The sequence below is a fragment of the Erithacus rubecula genome, assembly GCF_903797595.1.
Source record: "Erithacus rubecula genome assembly, chromosome: 14".
NCBI lineage: Eukaryota > Metazoa > Chordata > Aves > Passeriformes > Muscicapidae > Erithacus > Erithacus rubecula.
This window is the reverse complement of record NC_136666.1, coordinates 4,418,043-4,440,635: the sequence shown is the minus strand read 5'-3', so window position 1 is coordinate 4,440,635 and position 22,593 is coordinate 4,418,043. Positions and strand designations below refer to the sequence as shown.

Below are 22,593 nucleotides of genomic sequence, written 5' to 3'. Positions count from 1 at the left end.
GCCGGGAAGCGGACGCGGCACCAGCGGGGAAAAAGGGACCGTTCGTTTATTGAACAGCGAAATGCGCGAGGACGGGGGCGATGGGGCCCCGCCGGGAACACCGGCACGGCCTGGGACAAGACAGGGCTCCCGGGGAGCGCGGCACAGCCCGGGCTACGACCCGTTTGGCACTGTGTCCTCTTCCATTTCTTCTTCACCGTCCTCCGATGGGCCTGAAAGGACACGTCAGAGTTTTAGGGCAGCTGCTGCAGACGTTGCTGCTCTTTCCCCACCCTCTACAGAGCAGTAATAATGGGAAGGTTTAAAAACTCTACAGAAAGGAAAATCCAGATAGCCCCGATGCACAGAAAAGTGGTGCATCCATCTCTGTAGAGCTCCCAGACTCACTGCTGCACACACACTGATGCTCAGCACGGGTCCAAAGAGACTCTGTAATTAATCTCATTTTGCTAAATAACTGGGATGAACTTTGGAGTCACCCAGTGCAGCAAAGCACCTGTTTGGCACATCACTTTGCAGGGAGTGCAGGTGACAGCCTGGAGCTGCACTCAAGGCCAGCAGATCGCACAGATCACACAGATATGTGCTCCACAGATTACAAACTCACACTACTCTACCCAGCTCCCTACAGGGATCACATAAATCATCAGGGAGCAGGGAAGAGAGGTGGATTCTGTTTAAAGAAGAGTAGCAGAAGGAGAGAGTGACCTGATTTCCGCTCCCTGCCGGGGATCTGTCCCGCCTGCAGCAATCCCTTCAGCCGCTCCACCTCAGCCAAGGTCGAGGCGTTCGCTATGGCAGTCTGAGAAACAGAGAACTCAGTGAATCCTCACACACCCTGGGTCAGTCTGCTCAACACAAAACCCAGATTTCTACCTGTTAAGTGACACTGAACACCTACGGAAGTTCTACTAAATTCTAGTTCTAGAGAATTCTACAAATGACAAATCCTTACCTCCTCCCTGCCTTGGAAGAATTCTGAGCTCAGGTTTACATTTCACTTAAGTTTTGAAAATGCAGTAGGTCAGACTTACAAAAAACTTACAAAAAAAGAACCTAAACCAAAGTCAGGACACGCTGATCTATCTATCTGAACAGCACAAAGGAAATGCTTGTTCACTTTGGATCTTTCCTCCTGACATATTTACCTTAATTGCCTCCACATCCCCTGGGGACGGCCCTGTTTTCTTCTTGTCAGTTGGCAGACCAGCCCCTGGATTGAAGCTTCAAAAGGAAAACAAAGAGCTGTTACACTTTTTGAAGAGTAGCTGCTTCTCTTAACTTGAAATGCTTCCAAACTAGGTTTGAAAGCATTTCATTCCATCAAGTGTAGTATCTTATCTTTGTTAACAAACTGATACAGTGAAGAATTGCCTCCTTCAGAAACACCAGCACCTTGTCCTCACTGTCCCATTCCCCCCCACCTTTTCATCTGCTCAGAGGCAGATCTTAACTTTATTAACCAGGCAGTTGACAAAAGCTCTTCAATTTGGATGTTGTTGAACACTCAGCTGGTCTGCTGCCATTACAAAAGCAGGGTGGATAAGTAAAGAGTAACTGAAAATGGGTTTTCTATTCTTGTGTGTCAAATGTGATACTACAACAGCGAAAGTAAAGCCTACACTAAACTGGAATTCATCTTAATGGTTAAAATAAAAAAGTTTGCTGCTGCTGCTGCTTTAAACCTGCTTATCTTAAAACTGTCACAGATCTGAGTCCCTTTCCTCTCACAAATTCAAGCTCAAAACCATCTATATAGTTTTAAATGCTAAATACGTTGAAGACATTTTTCTATTTAACCATGAATTTGAAAATGTTGCCACACGATCTGAATTCTTATTACCAAATAGGCTGATCAAAACATATGATGCACCACTTAACAATTAAACTAAATAAACATATACTGTAATAGATTATACTGTAATAGCTTAATTAAAGATTTCAATTTGTATTTCATCTTCTAACTGCAGTAGAATTTATTTTTATTTTATTTAGTTTTTTATTTAATTATATTTATTTTATTTAGTTTATTCCCTGACAAACAGAATAATTAATTTACCAATCACGTAGGAAAAAAGCCCCATCAAACAAATTAAATAATGGCCACCTCTCTGCAGTTAAATAACAAAATAAAATTAGGGCTTCCTGCTTGTTGAATCCACCTTGATCAAGTTATCTCTTTCAGAAATATTTCTGAGATGTATTCACCACCATCCAAAACTTGGGGTGCTTGCACAGGGCACTTCTGGCTCCCAAAGCTTTTGAGGCATCCTGCCAGCAGCTGATATTTCAGTTTTCTGCCTGATACTGCACACAAAGAAAGTGGTGTTTCTGAAGGAGAATGCCAGTGTAAATTTGTTTGTTTCATCTTACGTTTTTGCTCTCCTGGCAATATCCTTTGCAAGCTGTGCACCCCGTTTGCCCTTGAACATTTTCTCTGCCTCCTGTCGCTCCTACAGCGATACCACACACACACACAAAGTTAATTTCAGAACATCACAGTTTGCAAAGCTTCTGTCTTGGCCAAGAAAGACAATTTGGCTCATCCTCATCAGTGAAATTGGTACATGGAGACCAGATGTAAGAACAAGCAGATAAACATTGCCCAAACACTCAAAGATGTATCAACATCATGCTCTCAAAATTAAGAGCTCTTTCCCACACTCATCCCCCACCCAGAGCTGAGTGCTGTGGTGTTTGCTCATTTCTTTCTACAGAGGTGCCTCCTACCAACACCACAGGGACAGGAAAGAGTAACACTAAACAAAGGCACTAAAACTTAATTAAACATAATTAAACAGATTATATCCTTAACAGAATGAAACTACAAAAGGAAACAATTACAATGTTGTAGAACCATTTACAGAGTTTCAATAAAATTTACAACTATGGCAACAAGATCACTGTTAGTGGTGAATTTTCAAAAATGCAAAAAAAAACCAAAAAAACCCAAACCAACCCAAAATCAAAAGCAAGCAGACTTACTTTGAGCTTTACTTTTTGAAAATCCAGCACTCTGACCTGGGGAACTTTATGAATTAAATATAATCTGTAATGTTTCTTATTTGTTACAGGATTCCTGAGAACGCTGTGAAGTAAATAAAGGTTATAAAGAGGCTCTTAATACAAAATATTTTAAAATACGCTTGTATTGAAATACATTAATATACTTGAAATGCATTAATGTACTTCCTGCTGTGACCATGAAATAAGCCTAGTGACAGTTCCTTGATATAATGGAAACTACAGTAAAAACTTGCACTTCAGCAATTCAGTACATTTAACTGAAGGATAACCTAAAGAACAACTTCAAAATAGTCATAATACTCCCCCAAAAATAACTGAAACATCACTCCTCCTATCTGGACACTGATCAACTGAAAAATCACAGAACAAACTGTGTTTCTTTCAAATGTAATATTATTGAAAAGTCCTTGTTTGCATGTATTTTAAGGTTTTTTTAATCAACAGATTAAACCGTTTGGTTTTAGGTTTTTAAAGGTTCACTTCAGCACTTATGCACTGGTTTATGGAGATGTTACATCTCATTATCCCAACAGTCTGTCAGTGATATAAAACCTGAGATACTAATTACCAGATTTTATGAAGAGTAGAGGAAACACTTTATCAATTCAATTTTTAGACATAAAGGATCTCTCTTAGCTCATAAAAAGCTAAGGGCCAGGCCAGCAGCAGAGTTCAAACACCAAAGAAGAGCAGTTTTTCTTTTTGGGATTACATACCTCAGGTAAGTCAGTGATTTAATAGTTGATAATGGATCCAGTTCACCCTGGGTAAAGGGAGCACAGCAAGAAATTTTAAGTCTCTTTAGAAAAAAAAATCAAATATTTGAAAACAAAGTTCCTGAAGTCATATCTATTTTAGAGATTAATTAAATTACTGAAATTATTTTAATAGGAAAACCACTAAGCTTTGTGACTGCTGTTCCCCTGCATGATGCAAATCATGTTCATTAAAGCATGTACACCATTAACTACTGCCAAAACTAGGATATTACTCTAAAGAGAAAGAACCAACTATACCAGAAGGATATGGCACAGCTCTAAGGGAAATGGTTAATTAGAGAGATGAAAACCACAAATTTTAAGCTTGTTTAGCTTTATCCTCCATCACATCTTACCAGTTCAGCAATGTTGTTGTTGGTAAGAATGAGCTCTGTGAGGCTGGGCAGAGCCTGTTCCAGGTTCTCACCAATCCGACTGAAGAACAACAAAAAACAAAGGTTTAATTTAGGGCAGGAATTAGCAACGGTGGAAACACACAGAGAAACACAATAGCACAGAGGATCTCCCTGAGAACAACCCAGTCTGACACTGGCAGAAGTTTGGGTGAGCATCCAAAACACGTTTCTAATAAAGCTGGGAATAAATCACTGCAAGAATATTAGATGCAATATCAGATTTAAATCCACTCCCTTGCAGGTATCCCTTTTTTGATGTCTTTATGGGGCTGATTATTGAAATCCAAAGATCTGGCCAGGTCCCAAACTCTGCATTTCATTATCCTGGCTGAGAAACAAACACTGACTTTTGCACTGAATGAGGAAGGAAACTGAAAGAGGGCCCACACAGTACTCAGTGCTGATTTTACTGTCTGAAAGAAACCCTCCTGCACTAGCCAGCACGGAAAGACACACACACCTCTCTCCCAAGAGCATCTTCCTCTGCCCCAGGGTGCCAAACACAGCCCCTTACCAAATCCTGTTGTTATTCATCAGGAGCGTTTTCAGCCTCCGCAGCAGGGGGAATCCGTCCAGTTTGCGGATCTCATTGTCAGAGAAATCAATGGCATCAAACTGGTCTAGAGTGGCACCCAAGTTCTCAATTACAGGGATTTTATAGCCTGGAGAGAGAGTGCAAGGCAGGGATTAGATGGTGCCCACAGCAGAGCAGACCAAAGCAAAACAGAGTGTGTGGGGGCATATCTGGATGGACTGAGGATGCTGTTAAGTCTCAGACACCTCGGGATGGCCTCTCCTCCACACCACTCCCAGACCAAACTCTCCCCCTCAAACCCAACAGCCCTCATGGTTTTTTTCAATCATTCTTCCTCCCCCTCAGCCTGTTCGTGTCCTCCGAGTCAAACTCACTTTTCTGGCACATCCCTCGTGCTGGGGGCACATCCCACCCCATCACCACAGCACATTCCTCCCACATTTCCCCCAATTTCCCCTTCTTGGTGGGAGGGACGAGACGATCTTTAGGCTCCCTTACAACCTGAACCATGCTACCACTCCGTAACTCGTTTCCTCACATCCCCCGCAGGTTCCGAAGCCACTGGAGCCTCTTTCACCGCCCTTCATCCCCAGCCCCGCGGCTTCCCCGAACTGCTTCGGCACCTTCGGCCACGAAGAGAGCCAGGCCCCACTGCAAGATCCAGCACGGACCCTCCAAGCCCCATCACAGCCGGGACGCATCACTGACCACCCCAGGCTCCCCCACACACAAACACACCCGGCCCTCAGCCCTCATCCCTCAGCCCTCGTTCCCCGCCCCCGCCCGCCCCGCTCCCAGCACAGCCCCTCTCGCTCCGCGGGGCCCGCGCACCGCGCAGGTCGAGCTCCCGGTCGCGCACAGCGTTGGTGTACTGTGCCGCCTGCTCGATCAGCTCCGCCGTGAGCTTCACCATCGCGACACACGGCGATAATCGGCGACACACGGAGACACACGCAGACACCGCACGCCAGGCCCCGCCAGCCGCGCCGCGCAGCCGCAGCACCGCGCGCTGAGCGCCGAGCGGCGCAGGGCGCGCAGCCGAGCGCCGAGACAGCGAGCGGCGGGGACCGCCCCTCATGGGGGCCGGTACAGCGCCGTCCCTGCCTTCCGCTCATGGGGGCCGGTACAGCGCCGTCCCTGCATTCCCCTCATGGGGGCCGGTACAGCGCCGTCCCTGCATTCCCCTCATGGGGGCCGGTACAGCGCCGTCCCTGCATTCCCCTCATGGGGGCCGGTACAGCCCCAACACCCACCCCTGCATCCCCCTCCTCCCCGGGCCAGCTCCCAGCCCCACGCCTGAGCCCCGGGTCACAAGCTCAGAAGGGACTTGGCTTTGCCGCCAGCAGTGCCCTAAAGCAGCACAGATGCCACCAGAGCTTCCCTCCCGCCTGCTGGTGTTTGCAGGCACAGATTTATCTGCAGAAATCCGGGCAGAGCAGGAGCACACTTCATGGTGTGGCTGGTGCTTCCCTTCGGACAGAGCCGTGTCCAAGCTCTTGCTGCAGAGCCAGGGCACCTTCCACAATAACCACAGCTCTTGGTGCTTTCCATCCATCCCAGCAGCAGCTCAGCCTTCGCTCCTGGACATTGTGTTGCCCATAAGAACCATCCCTCTGCAGGATTCTCTGTCACTTCCATATGCATTCCTGGTCTCAGAGGTGCTGTGATGGGCTGGGAACACACCACCGACTGCAGCATGACACACACATATCATTTATCTGTGAGATCAAATGTGCTTGCCAATGTCACTCCATCCCCCTAACCGGCTTTGGGAATTTGGGGAGCAGCAAGGAAGAGCTGGGAGTAGCACTGGGGGAGCTGAGGTGGCTCTGGCTGCTGTCTCTGGCCAGAAATTCCCTCCCAGGTCCTGAATCTGAGGCTGGGGCACTGCCTGGCACCACTGGGAAGGGCTCAGCTGATGGGTGAGCCACAGTGCAGGTGACTGGACTGAAAGTGATCAAACACTGCTGAATGTCACCAAGCCAGTACTTCTGGAGAAATCCTTCCCCAGCCTCCAAGGCCCACAGAGCTGGACAAGGAAGGATGATTGCTGTCTCCACTGCTATCGAGGGAAGGATTTTTTTTGCAAGCCATGACATTTCTGTGAACCCAGAAGATGTGATAACAGGCTAAACACTGCAGCCACACTTGGCACTGCACAGGGATGGCTCATGTTTTTCTTTTGGGAGCTTCTCAGGGCATGACGCCGGGCATGACGCCTGGCTCAGTCCCCGGGACCAGCGTCAGAGCTGGCCCTGCCAGGGACCAGCTGGGCTCAGGCAGCTCCTGTGCTCCCTGCTGCAAAACCTCCCCCACCAGAGCTGTATGGGACAGCACAGAGTCAGGTTTTTATAACAGCTGCATTTGTTTTATAACATAGGAGGGTGCAAGAACAAGAGGGAGCTGTCACAAGAAAAATCCCAAGAATTAGCAGCACTGTTGTACGTGACTCAGGCATCATGCAGCGTTCAAGACAACAGAGACTTTAGTCATTTCAGGCAGTTCTTATAAGGAGACTCTTTCCAGCATCCTGGAAAGCAGGTCCTGCCTCTGACAAGGCCAAATAAAACATGGACCTGTCTCCCTTAGCACAATACATCTGTTTGCCTCAGCTCTACAGCCACAATAGAATTGTAATTGCGAGCAGATGGATTCTGGGTCTCAGACGCTGCACACAAGCTCTCGACAGTCCTTTCTTTGCAATGGAAACTCAAAGCAATGATTTTTAAGATCTGTGTTCCCCACCTGCCAACTGCACAATGGCAGATGGCTGTGGCTGCAACCCCAGGGCCAAACTGCAAACGAGGAGTCAGGCTGTGCTAAGATTTTCCAGAAAACAGCTATTATAGATTTGGCTTTGGTGCCAAGAGACAACAGAGAAATGAGCTTTAATAAATTGCCTAAATATGCATTTATCTTGAAGACACAGCCACTTTGATCCTCTGAGCATACCAGTCAGACTTTAATAGCTCCAAGCAAGTATTGCAACAGCTTGGAGAAATAATCTGAATTTTATTACTTTACAAGAATGATTTCTGAGGGAAACGCTGGAAGCTGATGTTGTTGCATGAATTCAATGTGCAGAATTTGTTTTTCTTTCCCTGGCAGGCTGGAAGGCAGCAGAAAGCAGGATAGAGCTGGGACTGCTGGGGACTGGTCGTCCTAAATTGCATTGCCTTCCCCAGTGCGTATTTTAAGTTATATCATGATGTAGGAGTAAGCATTTTCCTTTCTTTGTAGCATTTCAGTACATCTAAATATACCAGGAAGCAGTATTTAGAGGCAGGCTGCTGTGAGCCAAGGAACTGGAAGGCTGGCACAATACTCCTGATCCACAGCTCCTGTTTTTTCACTAACACAGCAGGAGAAACAAAGTTTGGTATTTTCCAACCAAAGGGGCAGAAGCCAGGAGTGTGTCACCCCAGTTCTGACCTCTGGTTTGGCCTGAGACTGAAAGGGAAATCCTGCAGCAAGAGAAGGAATCACTGTATATGATTAATTCACATCTTTTGATGAATGTGAAGACCAACAAAATGCAGGAGCCCACAGCTGCACATCTCTGAGAAAGCATCTTCCCTTGTGGGAGGGCTCCATTCTTTTCTTTCTTTCCCCACTTAAAAAGCTCAGTTCCAGATATCCAGACACTACCCTGGGCACTAGGCCTGTGGTTGTTGCAAAACCAACACGACAAACAAAGGGTTCCCTCCAGCTCTCTCCCTTCCCCACCCACACCAGAGGCTCCTCTCCTTCCCAGACAGCCAACAGGGAACAGTGGCCCTGTGGTTCCCAGCTGCTGGGAACTGGGCAGTTCAGGATACCCCTTGTGTGGGTGGGAAAGGGGAACAAGCCCTTCTGCCAGCTCATCCAGGATCCCCCACACTGGAGAACACAGCCCCTCATGCTGCAGCACAGCCCTGCACTCCAGTAAGATGGCCCTGTGCACCAGCCCAGCCTGGCACAGGGCAGGTATTTGGCATTTGGGTTTCTTCTGGAGGGAAAAGACCTTTATGACAGTGAGGTTTTTGCAGATGCAGCTCATTGTTCCTGAGCACTTCTCCCACAGGTGCTCTGAACTGAGCAGGAGCTGCAGCCAGGGGAGCTGCTTTGTCCAGCAAAGTAAGGATGTGCAGTGCCTCCAGTCAGAGCTGCATGAATTTGGAAAAAGCACAGATTCATTTGTCAGGGGAGATCAATAGTTTATTAACTTAAAGATCAGTTCACCAAAGCTCCATCTTTCCTTGGATTTGGTCCAGGCAGGTGAGGGCTGGAGACAGTGTGGCTTTCTCCTCCTCACCTGGCTGAGGTGAGCTCTTGTGGGCAAGCCCAGGCAGGGCAGGTGTCGTTGCAGCTGAAACCAAGCAGGGATTATCCCAGCTCCGTGGAACTGGTGACAATTCATATTGGGAATTTCACTGGAGAAAAGTTCAACTCATTAAAACTATTAACAATGAAAATCAGAACATGCAGTGTAGGAAAGTGTTTACATACATCTGGTGCAAAGAGTGGCTTTGCAGGGTCTGAGAGGAGAAGGAATAAGACACAAAAAGATACCCCACTCCCATATAAAAAATAGTCCACAGAGAAAAAAAAAAAAAAAAAAAAAAAAAAAAAGATTGTATAAGTTATTTTTTAAAAATCTGTAAAACAACATAGCCAAGGATATTTTAAACACAATTATATAAACACCACATGACTTACTATTAAGAGAGAAAGTGAAAAGTTTGTTTTGGGGAAGGGTTTTGTAGAATTAAGTTTCCTGGCTGGATCCCTGGAATGTCTCATTTGGGAAATAGATGCCCAAGAAAAATCACTGTCATGAACAGGAGGATTTTGTGAGAGAGAAAGGGGTGTACCCAGCGAAACAGGGGGAGGATCGTAACACAAAATGCCAAGAAAGATTAACTAGGACAACATCTCGTTTAGAGGAAGGATTTAGCTTGTTCCAGAACTGACTTAATCAGCAATGTACAAGCAGTTCCAGGAAGGAAACACATTTCATGGTAAGGCTGGTCCGTGTGGACAACCCCCCCCCCAAAACCCTACGACTCCTTGTATGTAGGCACACGGGTTTTGCCTGGCTGCATTACCTGCAGGGCAGCGCCCTGCTGGGCTGACACACCTGCAGAGCCACGTGGGGCAGCTCTGGCTTTGGTCCTCAAACCTCCAGTTATTGCCACGGGCAGAGGGAAGCAGCGAGCGACCGAATCCGAACAGGAATGCCGGGCTGGGCTGAGGGCCCCGCTCCGGAGCCGCCTGGTTCATCGTTTTACCCGCACAGAGCACGGCGCTGCAATGCAGGTTTGCGCCAGCTGGCACCTGGCACAGAAGGGTACCAAAAATGAGCCACATCGGCCCTTTCCTCGCAGGTGGGTGAAGTCCTGCCTCCCTTGTGGCGAGGGCTCCCTCATCAGCAGGATTTCTGCGAAGAACCAAGCGTGTGTACATGGATCATGCATTGGTCCCTGCTCGCCAGGAGTGTTTGAGAGTGTTAATATCACCACTTGTCTGCTGCTTCCAGGCCTTGATCATTCAGGGTACGCTCCAATCTCTGCTTAACATATTGCTATAGAAACGCGCCGACAGTGATATTAAAGCTATCAAACTTACAGCGAATGCTTGACAGCACCATGTAAACTCTCCCAAAGCTGAAAAAATAAACTTTTGTCCTAAACATTTGGCAAAACTGGGCTGGCAGTCAGTGGAAGTCCTGGATGGATGCAGCCGCTGAACTTTACCCGGCCATAAGACACGTCTGACAGCAGAACTGCACAAACAGCTTCTTTTCACAGAGCTTGTTTGATTTCACCATCTCACAGAAAGTCTTGTCAGCTGGGAGGCCGGGGTGAGGAACAAGAGAAAATGAGAGCAGATTAACATTTTAAATAAACAAACATTTCACGTAACAGGCACAGCAACTGTGCCAGTGTTGCGGGAGACAGAATTGAAAAGGAGTCACTTCTTTCACATGGTTTTAATGGGGGAATAAAGGAGCTTTGCAGTGAGTGGGAGAATTAGCCTCAAGACTAAACTATAACGAAATACAAATGCTTGGATGTTTGAGCAACAGGCAGATATCCAGAAGCAATATCAGGTGAGCCATCTGCCCCCCACAGCTCGAGCCCAGCCCACTGCAGCCATGCCCCAGCAAGCCCAGGAGCTCCAGCACTTTTAGCTTTAGATGGTGAAGGGAATCCCCCAAACTTCTAATTTTTGCTACCAGGAGAGCACTACTGTGCCAGCAGTTCTGCCACTTACCATTGGTACAGGTTTCATTTGTCACACAGGAGCCACCGAGGAGGCTGTAACCTTCCTTACACCTGAGGCAGTTCCCACTGGAGCCCTCACAGGCTGAGCAGTGGTCATCACACCTGGGGACAGAGACCTTGCTATAGCCTGAGCCAGCACCAACACCCTGGTCAGGCCACTCTAAGTGAGCTGTCAGCCAAAAGACATCTGCTGGACTGTGTCAGCCAGACCAAACCAGAGGATGTGGAAAATGGCAAATTTGAAGCTTGAAATGTTATTGAAGCCTTGGGATTTGATGAGGCCAGCTCAATGCCCAGTGACAGCTAGTGACATCCCAAAAGCTCTCGCTTTCTGGGAAGATTCAGAGGGACATGCACCTCACCTCCCAGCCATCCCAGCCAGAAAAAGAGCTGCAAAGGGAATCTGTGCTGCTCCTATCCATTTGCTGAGAGTAAAGCACTGTGCTTCCTGCCTGGGGACAGGAAAATGAAATCTTTGGGAAGGGACGCTGGTCCCTTGTTCCTCCCTGCGGAAGAGAGAGTGCAGGTGAGTGAAACCCCAGCAGGCAGGGATGGCATTGTGTGTTCCCAAGTTATCTTTAATCCTTGCCTTTCGTGTTTGCTTTCATGAGGCTGAATCCACTCCCACTCCCCACTCAAAGCACAGAGCTCCGGAGAGAGTGGGAGCAAATTGTTGCCTCCCGGCACCTCCCTGGCTCCGCACGCAGCCCCGTGCTGGGGAGCACTCCTCCAACATGGCCATGGGGCAAACAGAGCAGGTTTAATTGAAAGCTGCAATATTTACCTAAACATTGCTGTTCCTCCCACACCTCCTGCAGAGGGCCTGGGGCTGAGGCTGAGCCCCTTCCACCATAGCCCCAAGACACCCTGGCTGGCTCTGGAGGGGGAGTGTGCAGCTCCACTGCTCTGAAATCCACAGGGCAGGGGCATGTGGGGTCCAGCCCCACAGCTGTCCTGGCTCCCTCATCCCTATTTGAATTTCCATCAAGCTGTGAGCTGTTTCCAGCATTATCCTGTCATGGCTGGCAGCCCTGGCTTTGCTCTGGTGGTTCTGTACCTCTTGCAGACTTTGTTGGGCAGCCCGTGGCTGTCAGCGGGGTAGAAACCCTCCCGGCAGGCAGGGACACAGCGCCAGTGGTGTGCAGGGCCCTCGGGGGTGCAGGGGGTGCAGTCCTCCTCACCTGGCCCTGTGGGGAAGGGAAAAGGCAAAATGGCACCTGGGTGGTTTTGGGGAGAGTGCAAGCGTGGCCACAGACCCATACATGACAGGGGCACCAGCTTGGCTTTGTTTTGCTCATGAATGAGATGCTTGTTGTGCCACAGGGTCCTGCGCATATGCTTAACTCCCACCCCAAAAACTCAGCTTCCATCCCAAAAAAACCCAGCCAGGACCCAGTGTCTGTCCCTCTGCAGAGCCAAGAGCTGGCTAACAGGGCTCAGTGAGGAACAGCACATCAAAATCCCCTCTGGGCCATCAGCCCAAGCATGCACCAGTTTGGACTTCCCCAGGGTGGAAAAGAAGATGCTGAACTGGGCCAAGGAGGAGCTGGAGGAGGAAAGTGTTCCAGAGAGGAGCTGGGAAAGCAGAGGGCCCCACTCTGATGCCTGTGTGTTGTGTCTGGACAGCAAAGCTCAGTGATGGAGGTGGTATCATTAAAGGGCTTCCATGCACCAAGCTTGAGGAATGGTTATGCAGGAAAAGGAGACGAGAAAAGGCTGGAAAAATAATTGTGGTGGAGTACGTTCACACTGACTGGAATAAAAATTAGAAGGGAAATAATTTTCTTCAGGGATTAAGAGCCCATTCCCTTCCATACTTGCCAACAAGATCAATAAATATTTTGGATTTAGACTAAGGCAATTGCCCATGTATGATAGAAGAGGTTCATGCCACTGAACATGGATTGTCTGGAGATCATATTATCATCAGATCTATGATGATTTCAAGGGCAGACTCAAACATTAACAATGAAAAATAATTGGACTTGCAGAAAGCAAGAAAGGCAGGATTTAAAGGGAATGCTGAGCAACTTGAGGCAGCTGGGGGAAGCTGGGAGTGGCCAGGCCAGCACCGTGGGGCGGCTGGGATAACACAGGATAACACAGGGTAACACACCTCAGCTGCCTGACATTTTTATCCTCTGCAAAGCCACCTTCCATCACTCCGAGAGGGTTTTACAGCCTCCCCCGCAACCTTATTAAACTAAAGCACCTGGCTTCAGGGAGATCGAGAAATAAAAAATGGCTCTAATAAAAATGTAAAAACTCCCCTAAAAACCTTTCCAGCATGAACATATACCTCACAGGACGTGCTGGAGACTGGGGATTGCTTTTCCCCCAGCACACTCCACCTCAGCTCAGGGTGGGTATAGTGGGGATTGGCTTTTGATGCACGAGGGGTTTGGGGTTTTGCATGAAGGGCTGTGGGGCCAAGGACATACCTGTGCTGGCAGGGCAGGTCTCGCACCGCCGGGGCTCCCGGCTGAGGTACATGGCAGGCTGGCACTCTGGCACACAGCTCTCCCCTGCCAGGCTGCAGGCAAAGCAGAGAACATTTGCACCCAAAGCTACAGGATATGGGGACTCAACACAGCCCATTCCCATCTCCTTATCCCCCACTGTCCTACAGCATCCTAAGCCCACAGCACAGGAGGTTTTGGAAAGCCAGCCAGCGTTTTAGGAGAAATTAAAATCCTGCCTGGACCAAAGGGACAGCTGCGGGTCCCTTAATTAAGTATCCAGGAGGAAATAAAATTATTTTTTTCCCATGGGCAGCCAGCCAGGCTCTCCTGAAGACCTTTTGCACCACTGAGGCTCCTGGAATAAAAGGAAATTGGTTCAGCACCGTGGCTGGGCCGGCATTGCTTTGCCGTGGCAGGGATGATTTGAAGTCCTGGCTTTAAAGGATATTGGACAATAAAAAACAAGCGCCGTGCGGATTATGTCTGACAAGTGCCTCCACTTGTGCTTTTCTGAGGGAGTAGATAATCTTTTGGCAGTGGGAATTTCTATGTCTGAGCGAGCCCTGCTGCTACACTGTGACTCTGACTCACTGAATGCTGCAGACTGCTCTGGGATTGTACTTCCATGAGCAATTGGGGATGGAAAACAGCTTCTCCCTAGTGCTGACTCTGCATTCTATGTCCCACAGATGCCATGGGGCCAGTGGCAGTGGCACCCAGTGATCCTCACAGGGTCAGGACTGCACTGCCTGCACCTGCAGTGCTGGAAAATCACTGTCCTGTATTAGCCGCACTCAACAGGTACAACAAATAAAATTTTCAGCATTGATGAATCTGAGGGAAGGGTTTCTGCATTTGCAGTGGGGATTCTCAGCCTGCCTGGAGCATCTCAGGCTGGTACCAGCTCTACATAGCACCTACCCACCACCCTGGAAATAGCTGGAGAAAATGAAATTAAATTTAAATCATGGTTTTCACCTAAGAAAGGGACATTAAGCACCACTTTTAAATTCCCAGACCTGAAGCACACTGCACCACAGCTGCAGCACCATGGAAGCAGGATTTCTGGTCTTGAACTTGACTCACTCCCTAATTTCCCATTGGTTTTCCCAAATTTAAACCGCAGGTATGAGTGCTGCAGGTATAAACTCCTCCCGTGCTGGTGTTTTACCTGAATCCCTCTTTGCATGCAGTACATTTGTCTGCTTCACCGACACATTTTTTACAGCTTTGATGACATTTCAGGCAGCGTTTCTGACCTTTCAAAAAACAAAGCAAAGCAGGGAGAGTAAAATCCAAATGGTGATTTGCAAGCAGCAGTCGGAGCTGCAAAGCCCCACTGCACCCAGCACCAGCTCCCCAGGGCAGAAAGGCACATCCCTCCTCAACAGATCACTGCTATTGCAGGTGACCTTATCTGTCACCACTTGCTAAAAAGAAATATGCTTTGCAAGCAGACAGGATCATTAATTACGGTCTTCTAATTAAGAGCTTTGAGTCGAGCACCTCTGCTTTGCACCACCCTCTGAACACCCAGAGGTTTCCCTCCTCCCTTCACCGTGCAAAGTGTGTCAAGAGGGAAATTCAAAACCAGTGCTCAAGAATCAAGGTGCGTTCTCCACCCATAGCGCTTGAAATAGAAGCCCCCCTGCCCATCCTCAGGCTGCAGCTTGCAGGTGACAGCCATCCTTACGTTCCTCGGCGTAGAAGCCGGCTGGACAGAGCAGCAGGCAGGTGCCCATGTCGGGGTGGTGGTAGAGGTTCCTCTTGCAGGCCGTGCACTGGCCCGGGCCCCTCCCGACGCAGCGCTCGCAGCCCTTGTGGCAGCGCCGGCACCTCCGCGCGCCGTCGTCACCGAAAAACCCGGCGGGGCACGAGCTCACACACATCCTGGGCAGGGAAACAGCAGGGCTTGGGTGCCAGCTCTGGTCACCTCCTGCCTCAGGCACCCGCCACTGTGTCCTCACCCACAGCATTCGGGGTGTCCCCCAGCCTTGGCAGCAATTTGAGATCATTTACTTCTTATTATTGTGCTTTATAGTGTCTTGAAAGTCATGGCCCTAATACAGAGACAGGGACTCTCTTGTCCCAGCTCTAGGTAGTTTCCCTGTGCCATCCCAAGAGAGCCCAGTTCCTGAAGTGATTTGGCAGCTCAGCTGGCTGTCCCTTGGGTGTGGGTGACCCCAGCCGGTGAAGCCAAAGCCTCTTCCCCAACATGATTATGTGGCCAAGATCCTCCAGGACTCTCCAGCTCCACCTCACTGTACCCTAACTCAGGACAGGGATCCTCACACCTCCCTCTCCACCCATTTAATTTCTCAAACACTTCTTTCTCTATGCAAACATCTATCACCCACATTAAGCTGTGAGACCTGAGGAAAGTTGCTGCTGTCACCTGGGGACCCCATGGGGACATCCCACCACCCCTCACCTGCCAGTTTTCACACTGCCCAGGCTGTAGTGGATGCAGTTCAAGCACTGGTCGGCGTTGGGGCCATCGCAGCCCTGGTCACCACACTCAGGGTGGCACGGACCTGAGTATTGAGAGACCAGCTCAGTGTGAGAGAAGCTGAGCACCCTCCAGGCACCACTGCCCTGAGCACACCCTCCCTGGAGCAGTCAATACCTGGACTCTTCCCCCATCTTATTCTATATACTATATTTATCATATTTAAAATTTTACACTATTTATCCTATAGAGCTGCATGGCTTTGGGTGCTTGTCCTTCCTGCAGCTCATCCTTCCCAGAACAAATCCCACCCAGCCATACTCTGGCTGAACACTGGTGCAGGAGGAGCTTTGAAAGAGGGACCTGCTCTTCAGGGAGCAGCAGAGACACCCACCCCTGCCCATGATGGAGGAGGGAAGGTAGGCAGTGGAGCTTTTTTTACCCCACAGACAGCTGCACCACCAATTTGTGGCTGGGAGGGGGCATTTTCCTACCTTCTAATTTCACCATCCTGCTGCCCTGTGCTGGCCACAGGCACTGCTCCTCCCAGCCCGCCCCAGCCCCAGGCAGGATCAGGCCTCGTGGCTCCCCCAGTTTTGATCAGGGTTTTCATTTTCCTGGGCACTCTGGGGGGAACAACGTGGCAGCTCAGGCGGCGCTTACCCGCGTACTCCTCCTCCTCCTCCGCCACCTCCACCTGGCTCTGCAGGAAGGCGGCTCTCGATGGCTCCATCTCCGATGCTGGCACCTCCCCTGACCTGCCCCGGGACTGGGGCCCGCTCAGGGCACTGTAGGGGTGCTCTCCTGTCCCATAGAAGATGAGGCTCCACTCCTTCAGCTTCCCTGTGGGGCAGACAAAACATCACCCATCCTGCTCCCTGAATCGCCCATTTTTGGGGAAGCAGGAGGAGGATGGGCTGGACCATCAGGGTGTCACCGCTGGCACAGCAATACAGAAGCAAACACTGAACACCCAGAAATGTTCACAAGCCCCTGAGCTTCCAGCCCACACACAAATGCAGCTGTTTAAGGCACTTACAAAGGATTTTTAATTCCATAACTCATCTGAGGAACCGCAGCATCACCACAGTCTCAGAGTCCAACACTGGAGAGAACCAGTAATTTTAAAAGCTCCACAATAGAGGATTATTTCTGTCTGACAAAAGCCACCCGGCACACACTGGATTATTTCTTGCTGCTGTTGCTCCAGCCATCTCTTTGCCTGACATAACAGAGATCTGATCTTGGCATCCCCCAAAACACTGTAGTGCACCTGGTGAGACCCCCCAAGGCCTTACACCCACACCAAGACCCTCCATGAACCACATGGCTTTGGGGAGAGTCCAAAAATGCTGGTGCTTCATTCCAAGGCTGTTTTTCTTCCAATTCCCATCAATGCGAGTCACTTCATGCCCACGGTGTGCTCAGCTTTAACTCCTAATCCCTGTGTTTCCAGGAAGAGCTTAAAATTTGCAATACCCAAATCCCTTGGCTCTCCCAAAGGCATGAGAGGACACACCTGCTGCACTGAGCAGTGCTGGTGTGGAGCCTGCAAAGGGTCAAGCTCCAGCAGCATCAGCTGGGAAAGTGCCTTTGCCAAAAGAATTGAATTTGCTTTAACTAAAATATCCTGTGTGAGGAAAGCCCAGGCTGCACGGGGCTGATGTGGGAGTGCAACAGTATCAGTGACATGACACTCACAGTATTTAATTGATATTAAATTAACATTTAATATCCATTTCTGCTATGAGCTGGGAGTGTCTTCCCTCCTTTTCTTTTTGCTGTGCCCTCTCTGCAGCGGAGACTTTCTGAGGGGATGATTTAATGCACTCGTTTTCATTGTGTTTTGCCAAGCCCTGATGCCCGTGAGGGGCTCAGAAACACCCACCACAAACTGTAAAAACCGGGGCAAAAGCAGCTCTGTGGGCGCTTTGCTGCTGCTCTCCGAGTTCAAAAGATTTGGGGTGAAGGCACCAAACAGAAACTTTCTGTGCAATGCAGCTCCCGCCAGAAAGTAGCGTGGGAGAAATCCTTAATGTACTGCTGGCTCCCTATCAATGATTGTGTGGATTGAACACCCCCACAGCACACGGCAGCCCCAGGCAGGTGCCCCCAGCCAGCCAGGCGGCTGCTGCTCCCCAGCAGAGCCAGATCCTGCCCACACAGCTCCTCAGGGAGCAGGGGAGGCACTGCAGGGCTGGGGACATGCAGGGGGCCATGCTGAGCCCAGCCACCCCCCAGCAGCGTGGTGGCAGTCCAGGGAGGATGTCCATCCGTCTGCAGCCCGAGGGGCATCGTCCCCTTGCACTGTTGCACAACCAGCCCACATGCCAGATGTCCCAGCAGTGAAGCAAAACAAACAAACAACAATTACAGCTCTTGGGTTTCCTCGTTTTGACTCATTACAGTTTAATTTTGGAAACCTGGCTCTCGAGTGCAGCCAGTTTACTGCTGCTGCTGTAAGAAAACCAGCTTCCAGCTCAGCCAGACCGGCAGCCTCCTGCACCCAGAGCTGACATTTCATTTCCATTTTTAAAAATCTGGGCAATACAGTTTTTCTGGAGACCATAAAACTCACAGCAAAATTTACAGCCAAGCAAAGCACCCTACACAGGATTTTGGGAGTGAAAGGCACTGCTGGGCACTGGGGACGCTCACCTTGCACTGCTGGGCACTGGGGATGCTCACCTTGCACTGCTGGGCACTGGGGACGCTCACCTTGCACTGCTGGCCACTGGGGATGCTCACCTTGCACTGCTGGGCACTGGGGACGCTCACCCTGCACTGCTGGCCACTGGGGATGCTCACCTTGCAGTGCTGGGCACTGGGGATGCTCACCTTGCACTGCTGGGCACTGGGGATGCTCACCTTGCACTGCTGGGCACTGGGGATGCTCACCTTGCACTGCTGGCCACTGGGGATGCTCACCTTGCACTGCTGGGCACTGGGGATGCTCACCTTGCAGTGCTGGGCACTGGGAATGCTCACCTTGCACTGCTGGGCACTGGGGATGCTCACCTTGCACTGCTGGGCACTGGGGATGCTCACCTTGCACTGCTGGGCACTGGGAATGCTCACCCTGCACTGCTGGGCACTGGGGATGCTCACCCTGCACTGCTGGGCACTGGGGACGCTCACCTTGCACTGCTGGGCACTGGGGATGCTCACCCTGCACTGCTGGGCACTGGGGGTGCTCACCTTGCACGGCAGGGTTGCGCACTTGGGACGGTGTGTCGTGGATCTCCAGGGTCCACTCCCCCGCTGCCCTCTCCCCCCAGCAGTGGACAGTCATGAACTCCCAGCCCTTGAAGCCTTCATTGGAGTGGTCAAACACCCTGCAACAATAATGCCATGCACCAAAAAAAGTGACTTTGAATATCGTGTTTTATCAGAAAAGATAATAGTTAATCGAGGAATTTAGGGATCCTTGCATGCACACACACTTGCAGCTGAAACCTGTGCGTGCTTCCCACCTTCCCCCCAAAACCCGAGGAAACTTACAGCAACCCCCCACAGGAGGATGCTGCCCAGCCAGCCAGGCCCTGGCTGTGGCTGCTCTCACCTCCTGGCGAGGAGCTGTGAGCGTGTCCCGGCCGGAGAGACGAGGCTGATCTGGAGGTCTCCACGGCGCGGGTGGGCGATGCTGAGCCGCACCACCACGTGCTCCAGGTACAGCACGTGCTGCTCCCGCTGCTCGGCGCAGGCGCTGCTCAGGGTGCTGGCTCGCAGCACATGCTCAGCCCGGATGTACCTGCCAGGGACAGGGTGTCAGGATGGGCACAGAGCGCCCCTGGCTCCCAGGCATGGACGCCCTGCTAGGTCTGAGCTTGGTCTCCTGCTGCTTCGCACCAAAAATTATCTTATCTGCCACTGCAGTTCCCAGTGTCCTAGTGCTGGGAATTTGCTGAATTGCTGGATGGTAACGAGATGAGTTTGAAGTGTTTCAAAGATCTATGCCTCATGGGCTGCAAGGGCGCTGCTTTATTATAATTACGAGTGCAGCGCTCCTCTTTGGGCTGTAATTAGTGTCTGTATCAGATAAATAGCTTCATGAACACACTTGGCTCTGCACTCATTCCTGTTTTGCATATGCAAGTCCCTAAAAGACTTTTCTGATTAACAACTCTCTTGCTCTGCAGCCAGGCATTGGTAAATGAGGAGTGTCCACTTGGTCAAATCCCTGATCCCACTCTTCACCTAGGAGGGACTGACATACGAAAGGATGAGATGTGAACCTGAGCTAGACTGAACCTGAAGCCAAAATTCAAAGAGAACCAAGACACTGGAAATTTAGTAATCTTTGCAACAAATCACCAGTTTTTGGTTCTTCCATCAAGACAAAGTGTTTGGTGTAAGGGCAGAGACACCAACACATCACTGCTCATGTAGGATCCAGCAGGGAAGGTCTGGGTTTGGTCTCTCACTGTCAGCCCTCAAAAATTCCCTGCTGATCACTTGTCTGGGAAGCAAAATCTTGCAAAGGAAAAAAAAAATCACTCACTGTCAAAGCTAGCCCTGGAGAGCCCTAATGGGACCTGCACTTCACTGAGCCATAGGCACAGACCCCACAACACTCACTTGGGCACCCTGTCCAGGCTTCCCACGCAGACGTGCTGGGGAGGAACCATCTTCCACTTCTTGGCCTCCACCACAATAGCATCAGCATCCACCAGCCCAAAGCCATATAGATGGCTAACTGGAAAGAGAGAAGACTCAGAAACCCTCAGCCTTCCCAGCAGGGATCAGGGGCTTGGTGGAGCATCCTCCAGCCATGAGGGAAGGTGTGGAGTTGACCCCATTGGGGTATGAGGTGTTTCAGCACATGGAGCTTATCACCCTGGACAGTTACACCCCAAATCCACAATGGCACTATGGATAACCCATTGCTGGGAGCAGCCCAAGGACACCAGCAAGAAACTGTGCAGCTCAAGGGAGTCTCCACCAAACAAGTTTTCCAAATCTCCAGCAAGCAAGAATTCCAAGCATTTCACCCTCTCCTCCCTCCACTCAATACCCCAAAGGTAGGAACCCCCAATTAACCTGATTTACAGCCTCCCACGGTGAATTGCCCCATAAGTGCAGCTCTGCAGACCTTTCCTTTCCCTTGGTTGGGTGTTCCTGCCCTGCCATTCCCATGGGCTCTCACCTTTATGCCCTGCTCCGTTGGTTTTCCAGTCGGGCGCTCGCAGGTGCCCCGGCCGAGAGGTTTTGACCAGCAGGTGCTGCACATCCCTCCAGGTGAGCAGGGGGCTGCAATGACATGTGGCTCATGGGGTGCTCTGCTGTTCCAGTCCTCCCAGCAGCAGGTACCCCACTGAGTTCAAACAAACAAACAAACAAAAACCATACCAGCCACCCCTCCTTCCTGCTCAAAAAAACCCCAAGACTTGATGTTGTAAATGGTGACACCCTGCCACCACTTGAGGTGCCCCAGTAGAGTGGTGTGCCCCAGGAAGGGATGCCACATGTCCTTGGGAATTGCAGGATTTACTCCTGGATAAGGCCATTTAGCTCTCAGGCTCTAGGGCAGAAATTAAGCAAATCGGAAGGTTTTCCCCATTTTTTGTAGGAGACAGGGAGCAAAGCACATCCTGAGGTGAGATAGTGGGCTCAGCAGCTCCCTGATACACAGTGCTGAGCAAACCTTCCCTTTATAGGAATAACAGCAAAAAATTGCTGGAAATAAAGCCTGGGTTGTTCATTAAACAGAAAAATTAAACCCAAGTTGCCTCTGCCTCCCCAAGCTGGGTTTGTGTGTTCAGAGTGCTGGACACTGAGTGCTCTGTGCTTCTGAGCCCCCTCACAACCCCAGCTCAGGGATATTGCTGGAGAATTTTCCCTGCTTTACTTACATCAGTTGTTCAGCATCTCGAGCTGGGATTTATATTGCTCTCGAGCAACATTTAAAGAAAGAAATTCAATTTATTCTCTCTTGTCATAATGGAATGCCTGAGCACCAAGCTCTGGTAGTTAATGTTGCGGTTTATGCCTCAGCTAAACAATTCAAAAATTACATCTAAAGCTTTTAATATATTTGTAATGAAAACGGCATCTCAGGAAATGCTCTCACCCGACCTGGGTGTTGGGATTAAAGCAGAGGAGGAGGAATGGAGCCACAATCACCATCCCTGCATGAGAGTGCAGCGCTGCCCCGAGGCTTATTCTTATTCCCAGCCTTAATTTTATTTCCACTCCATAAAAATAATAATAAGCTCATGAGGAGACATTCCATGAAGCAAGACAGGGATGCCCAAGGGCTGTTCCTGGGCTGGGGGACCTGGATGGAAGCAGGATGGGGACAAGAGGAAAAGAGTCCATTTGAACCAGGGATGTGTCACTGACAATCAGGTTCTGTGAGTTTTTACATTATGAAAAAGTAGTTCTTTTTCCCCAGAAATGCAACACTTGCTGAAAACCATCACTTCTTCCCCATGTCTGTGATGTTTTCTGACTTTTTTTTTTTTTCCCCCAGGAAGTATTAATAAAACTCCAGTTGGAGTTGGCTGTCAGTGGTTTCAACGCACCTACTGAAAAGCCTGACTGATGTGACCAACCCCAAACTTTTCAACAGATGGCAACAAGTGAAGAATTAGATCAATAAAACACCTGCAGGAAGATCAGATTCAAAACAACAACACCGCCAGAAGGGAGCGATTTAAAATAACTTGGTGTCATTTTGG

At 49.8% G+C, this 22,593-nt stretch overlaps 2 protein-coding genes across 2 annotated transcripts in view; both read right to left on the bottom strand.

The window, feature by feature from the left end:
- Positions 1-28: 28 nt before the first annotated feature.
- Positions 29-5,762, bottom strand: SNRPA1 (small nuclear ribonucleoprotein polypeptide A'). The gene is made up of 9 exons (XM_079317896.1): positions 5,568-5,762; positions 4,716-4,863; positions 4,142-4,220; positions 3,744-3,790; positions 2,986-3,088; positions 2,374-2,453; positions 1,149-1,224; positions 709-802; positions 29-212 (listed from the first exon to the last, which is right to left on the bottom strand). The coding sequence occupies exons 1-9, from the start codon at positions 5,647-5,649 to the stop codon at positions 154-156; spliced, it is 768 nt and encodes a 255-aa protein (XP_079174022.1). The 5' UTR covers positions 5,650-5,762; the 3' UTR covers positions 29-153.
- Positions 5,763-8,911: 3,149 nt separating this feature from the next.
- Positions 8,912-22,593, bottom strand: part of PCSK6 (proprotein convertase subtilisin/kexin type 6) — a 34,176-nt gene continuing 20,494 nt past the window's right edge. The window contains exons 10-21 of the mRNA XM_079317523.1: positions 21,060-21,163; positions 20,492-20,609; positions 19,476-19,664; positions 19,112-19,248; positions 16,577-16,756; positions 15,896-15,998; positions 15,158-15,354; positions 14,636-14,723; positions 13,444-13,535; positions 12,060-12,189; positions 10,992-11,104; positions 8,912-10,565 (exon numbers count right to left, since the gene is read on the bottom strand). Coding sequence (XP_079173649.1) covers positions 10,468-10,565; positions 10,992-11,104; positions 12,060-12,189; positions 13,444-13,535; positions 14,636-14,723; positions 15,158-15,354; positions 15,896-15,998; positions 16,577-16,756; positions 19,112-19,248; positions 19,476-19,664; positions 20,492-20,609; positions 21,060-21,163 — 1,549 coding nt within the window. The 3' untranslated portion in view covers positions 8,912-10,467. The remainder of the gene's footprint in view (positions 10,566-10,991; positions 11,105-12,059; positions 12,190-13,443; positions 13,536-14,635; positions 14,724-15,157; positions 15,355-15,895; positions 15,999-16,576; positions 16,757-19,111; positions 19,249-19,475; positions 19,665-20,491; positions 20,610-21,059; positions 21,164-22,593) is intronic.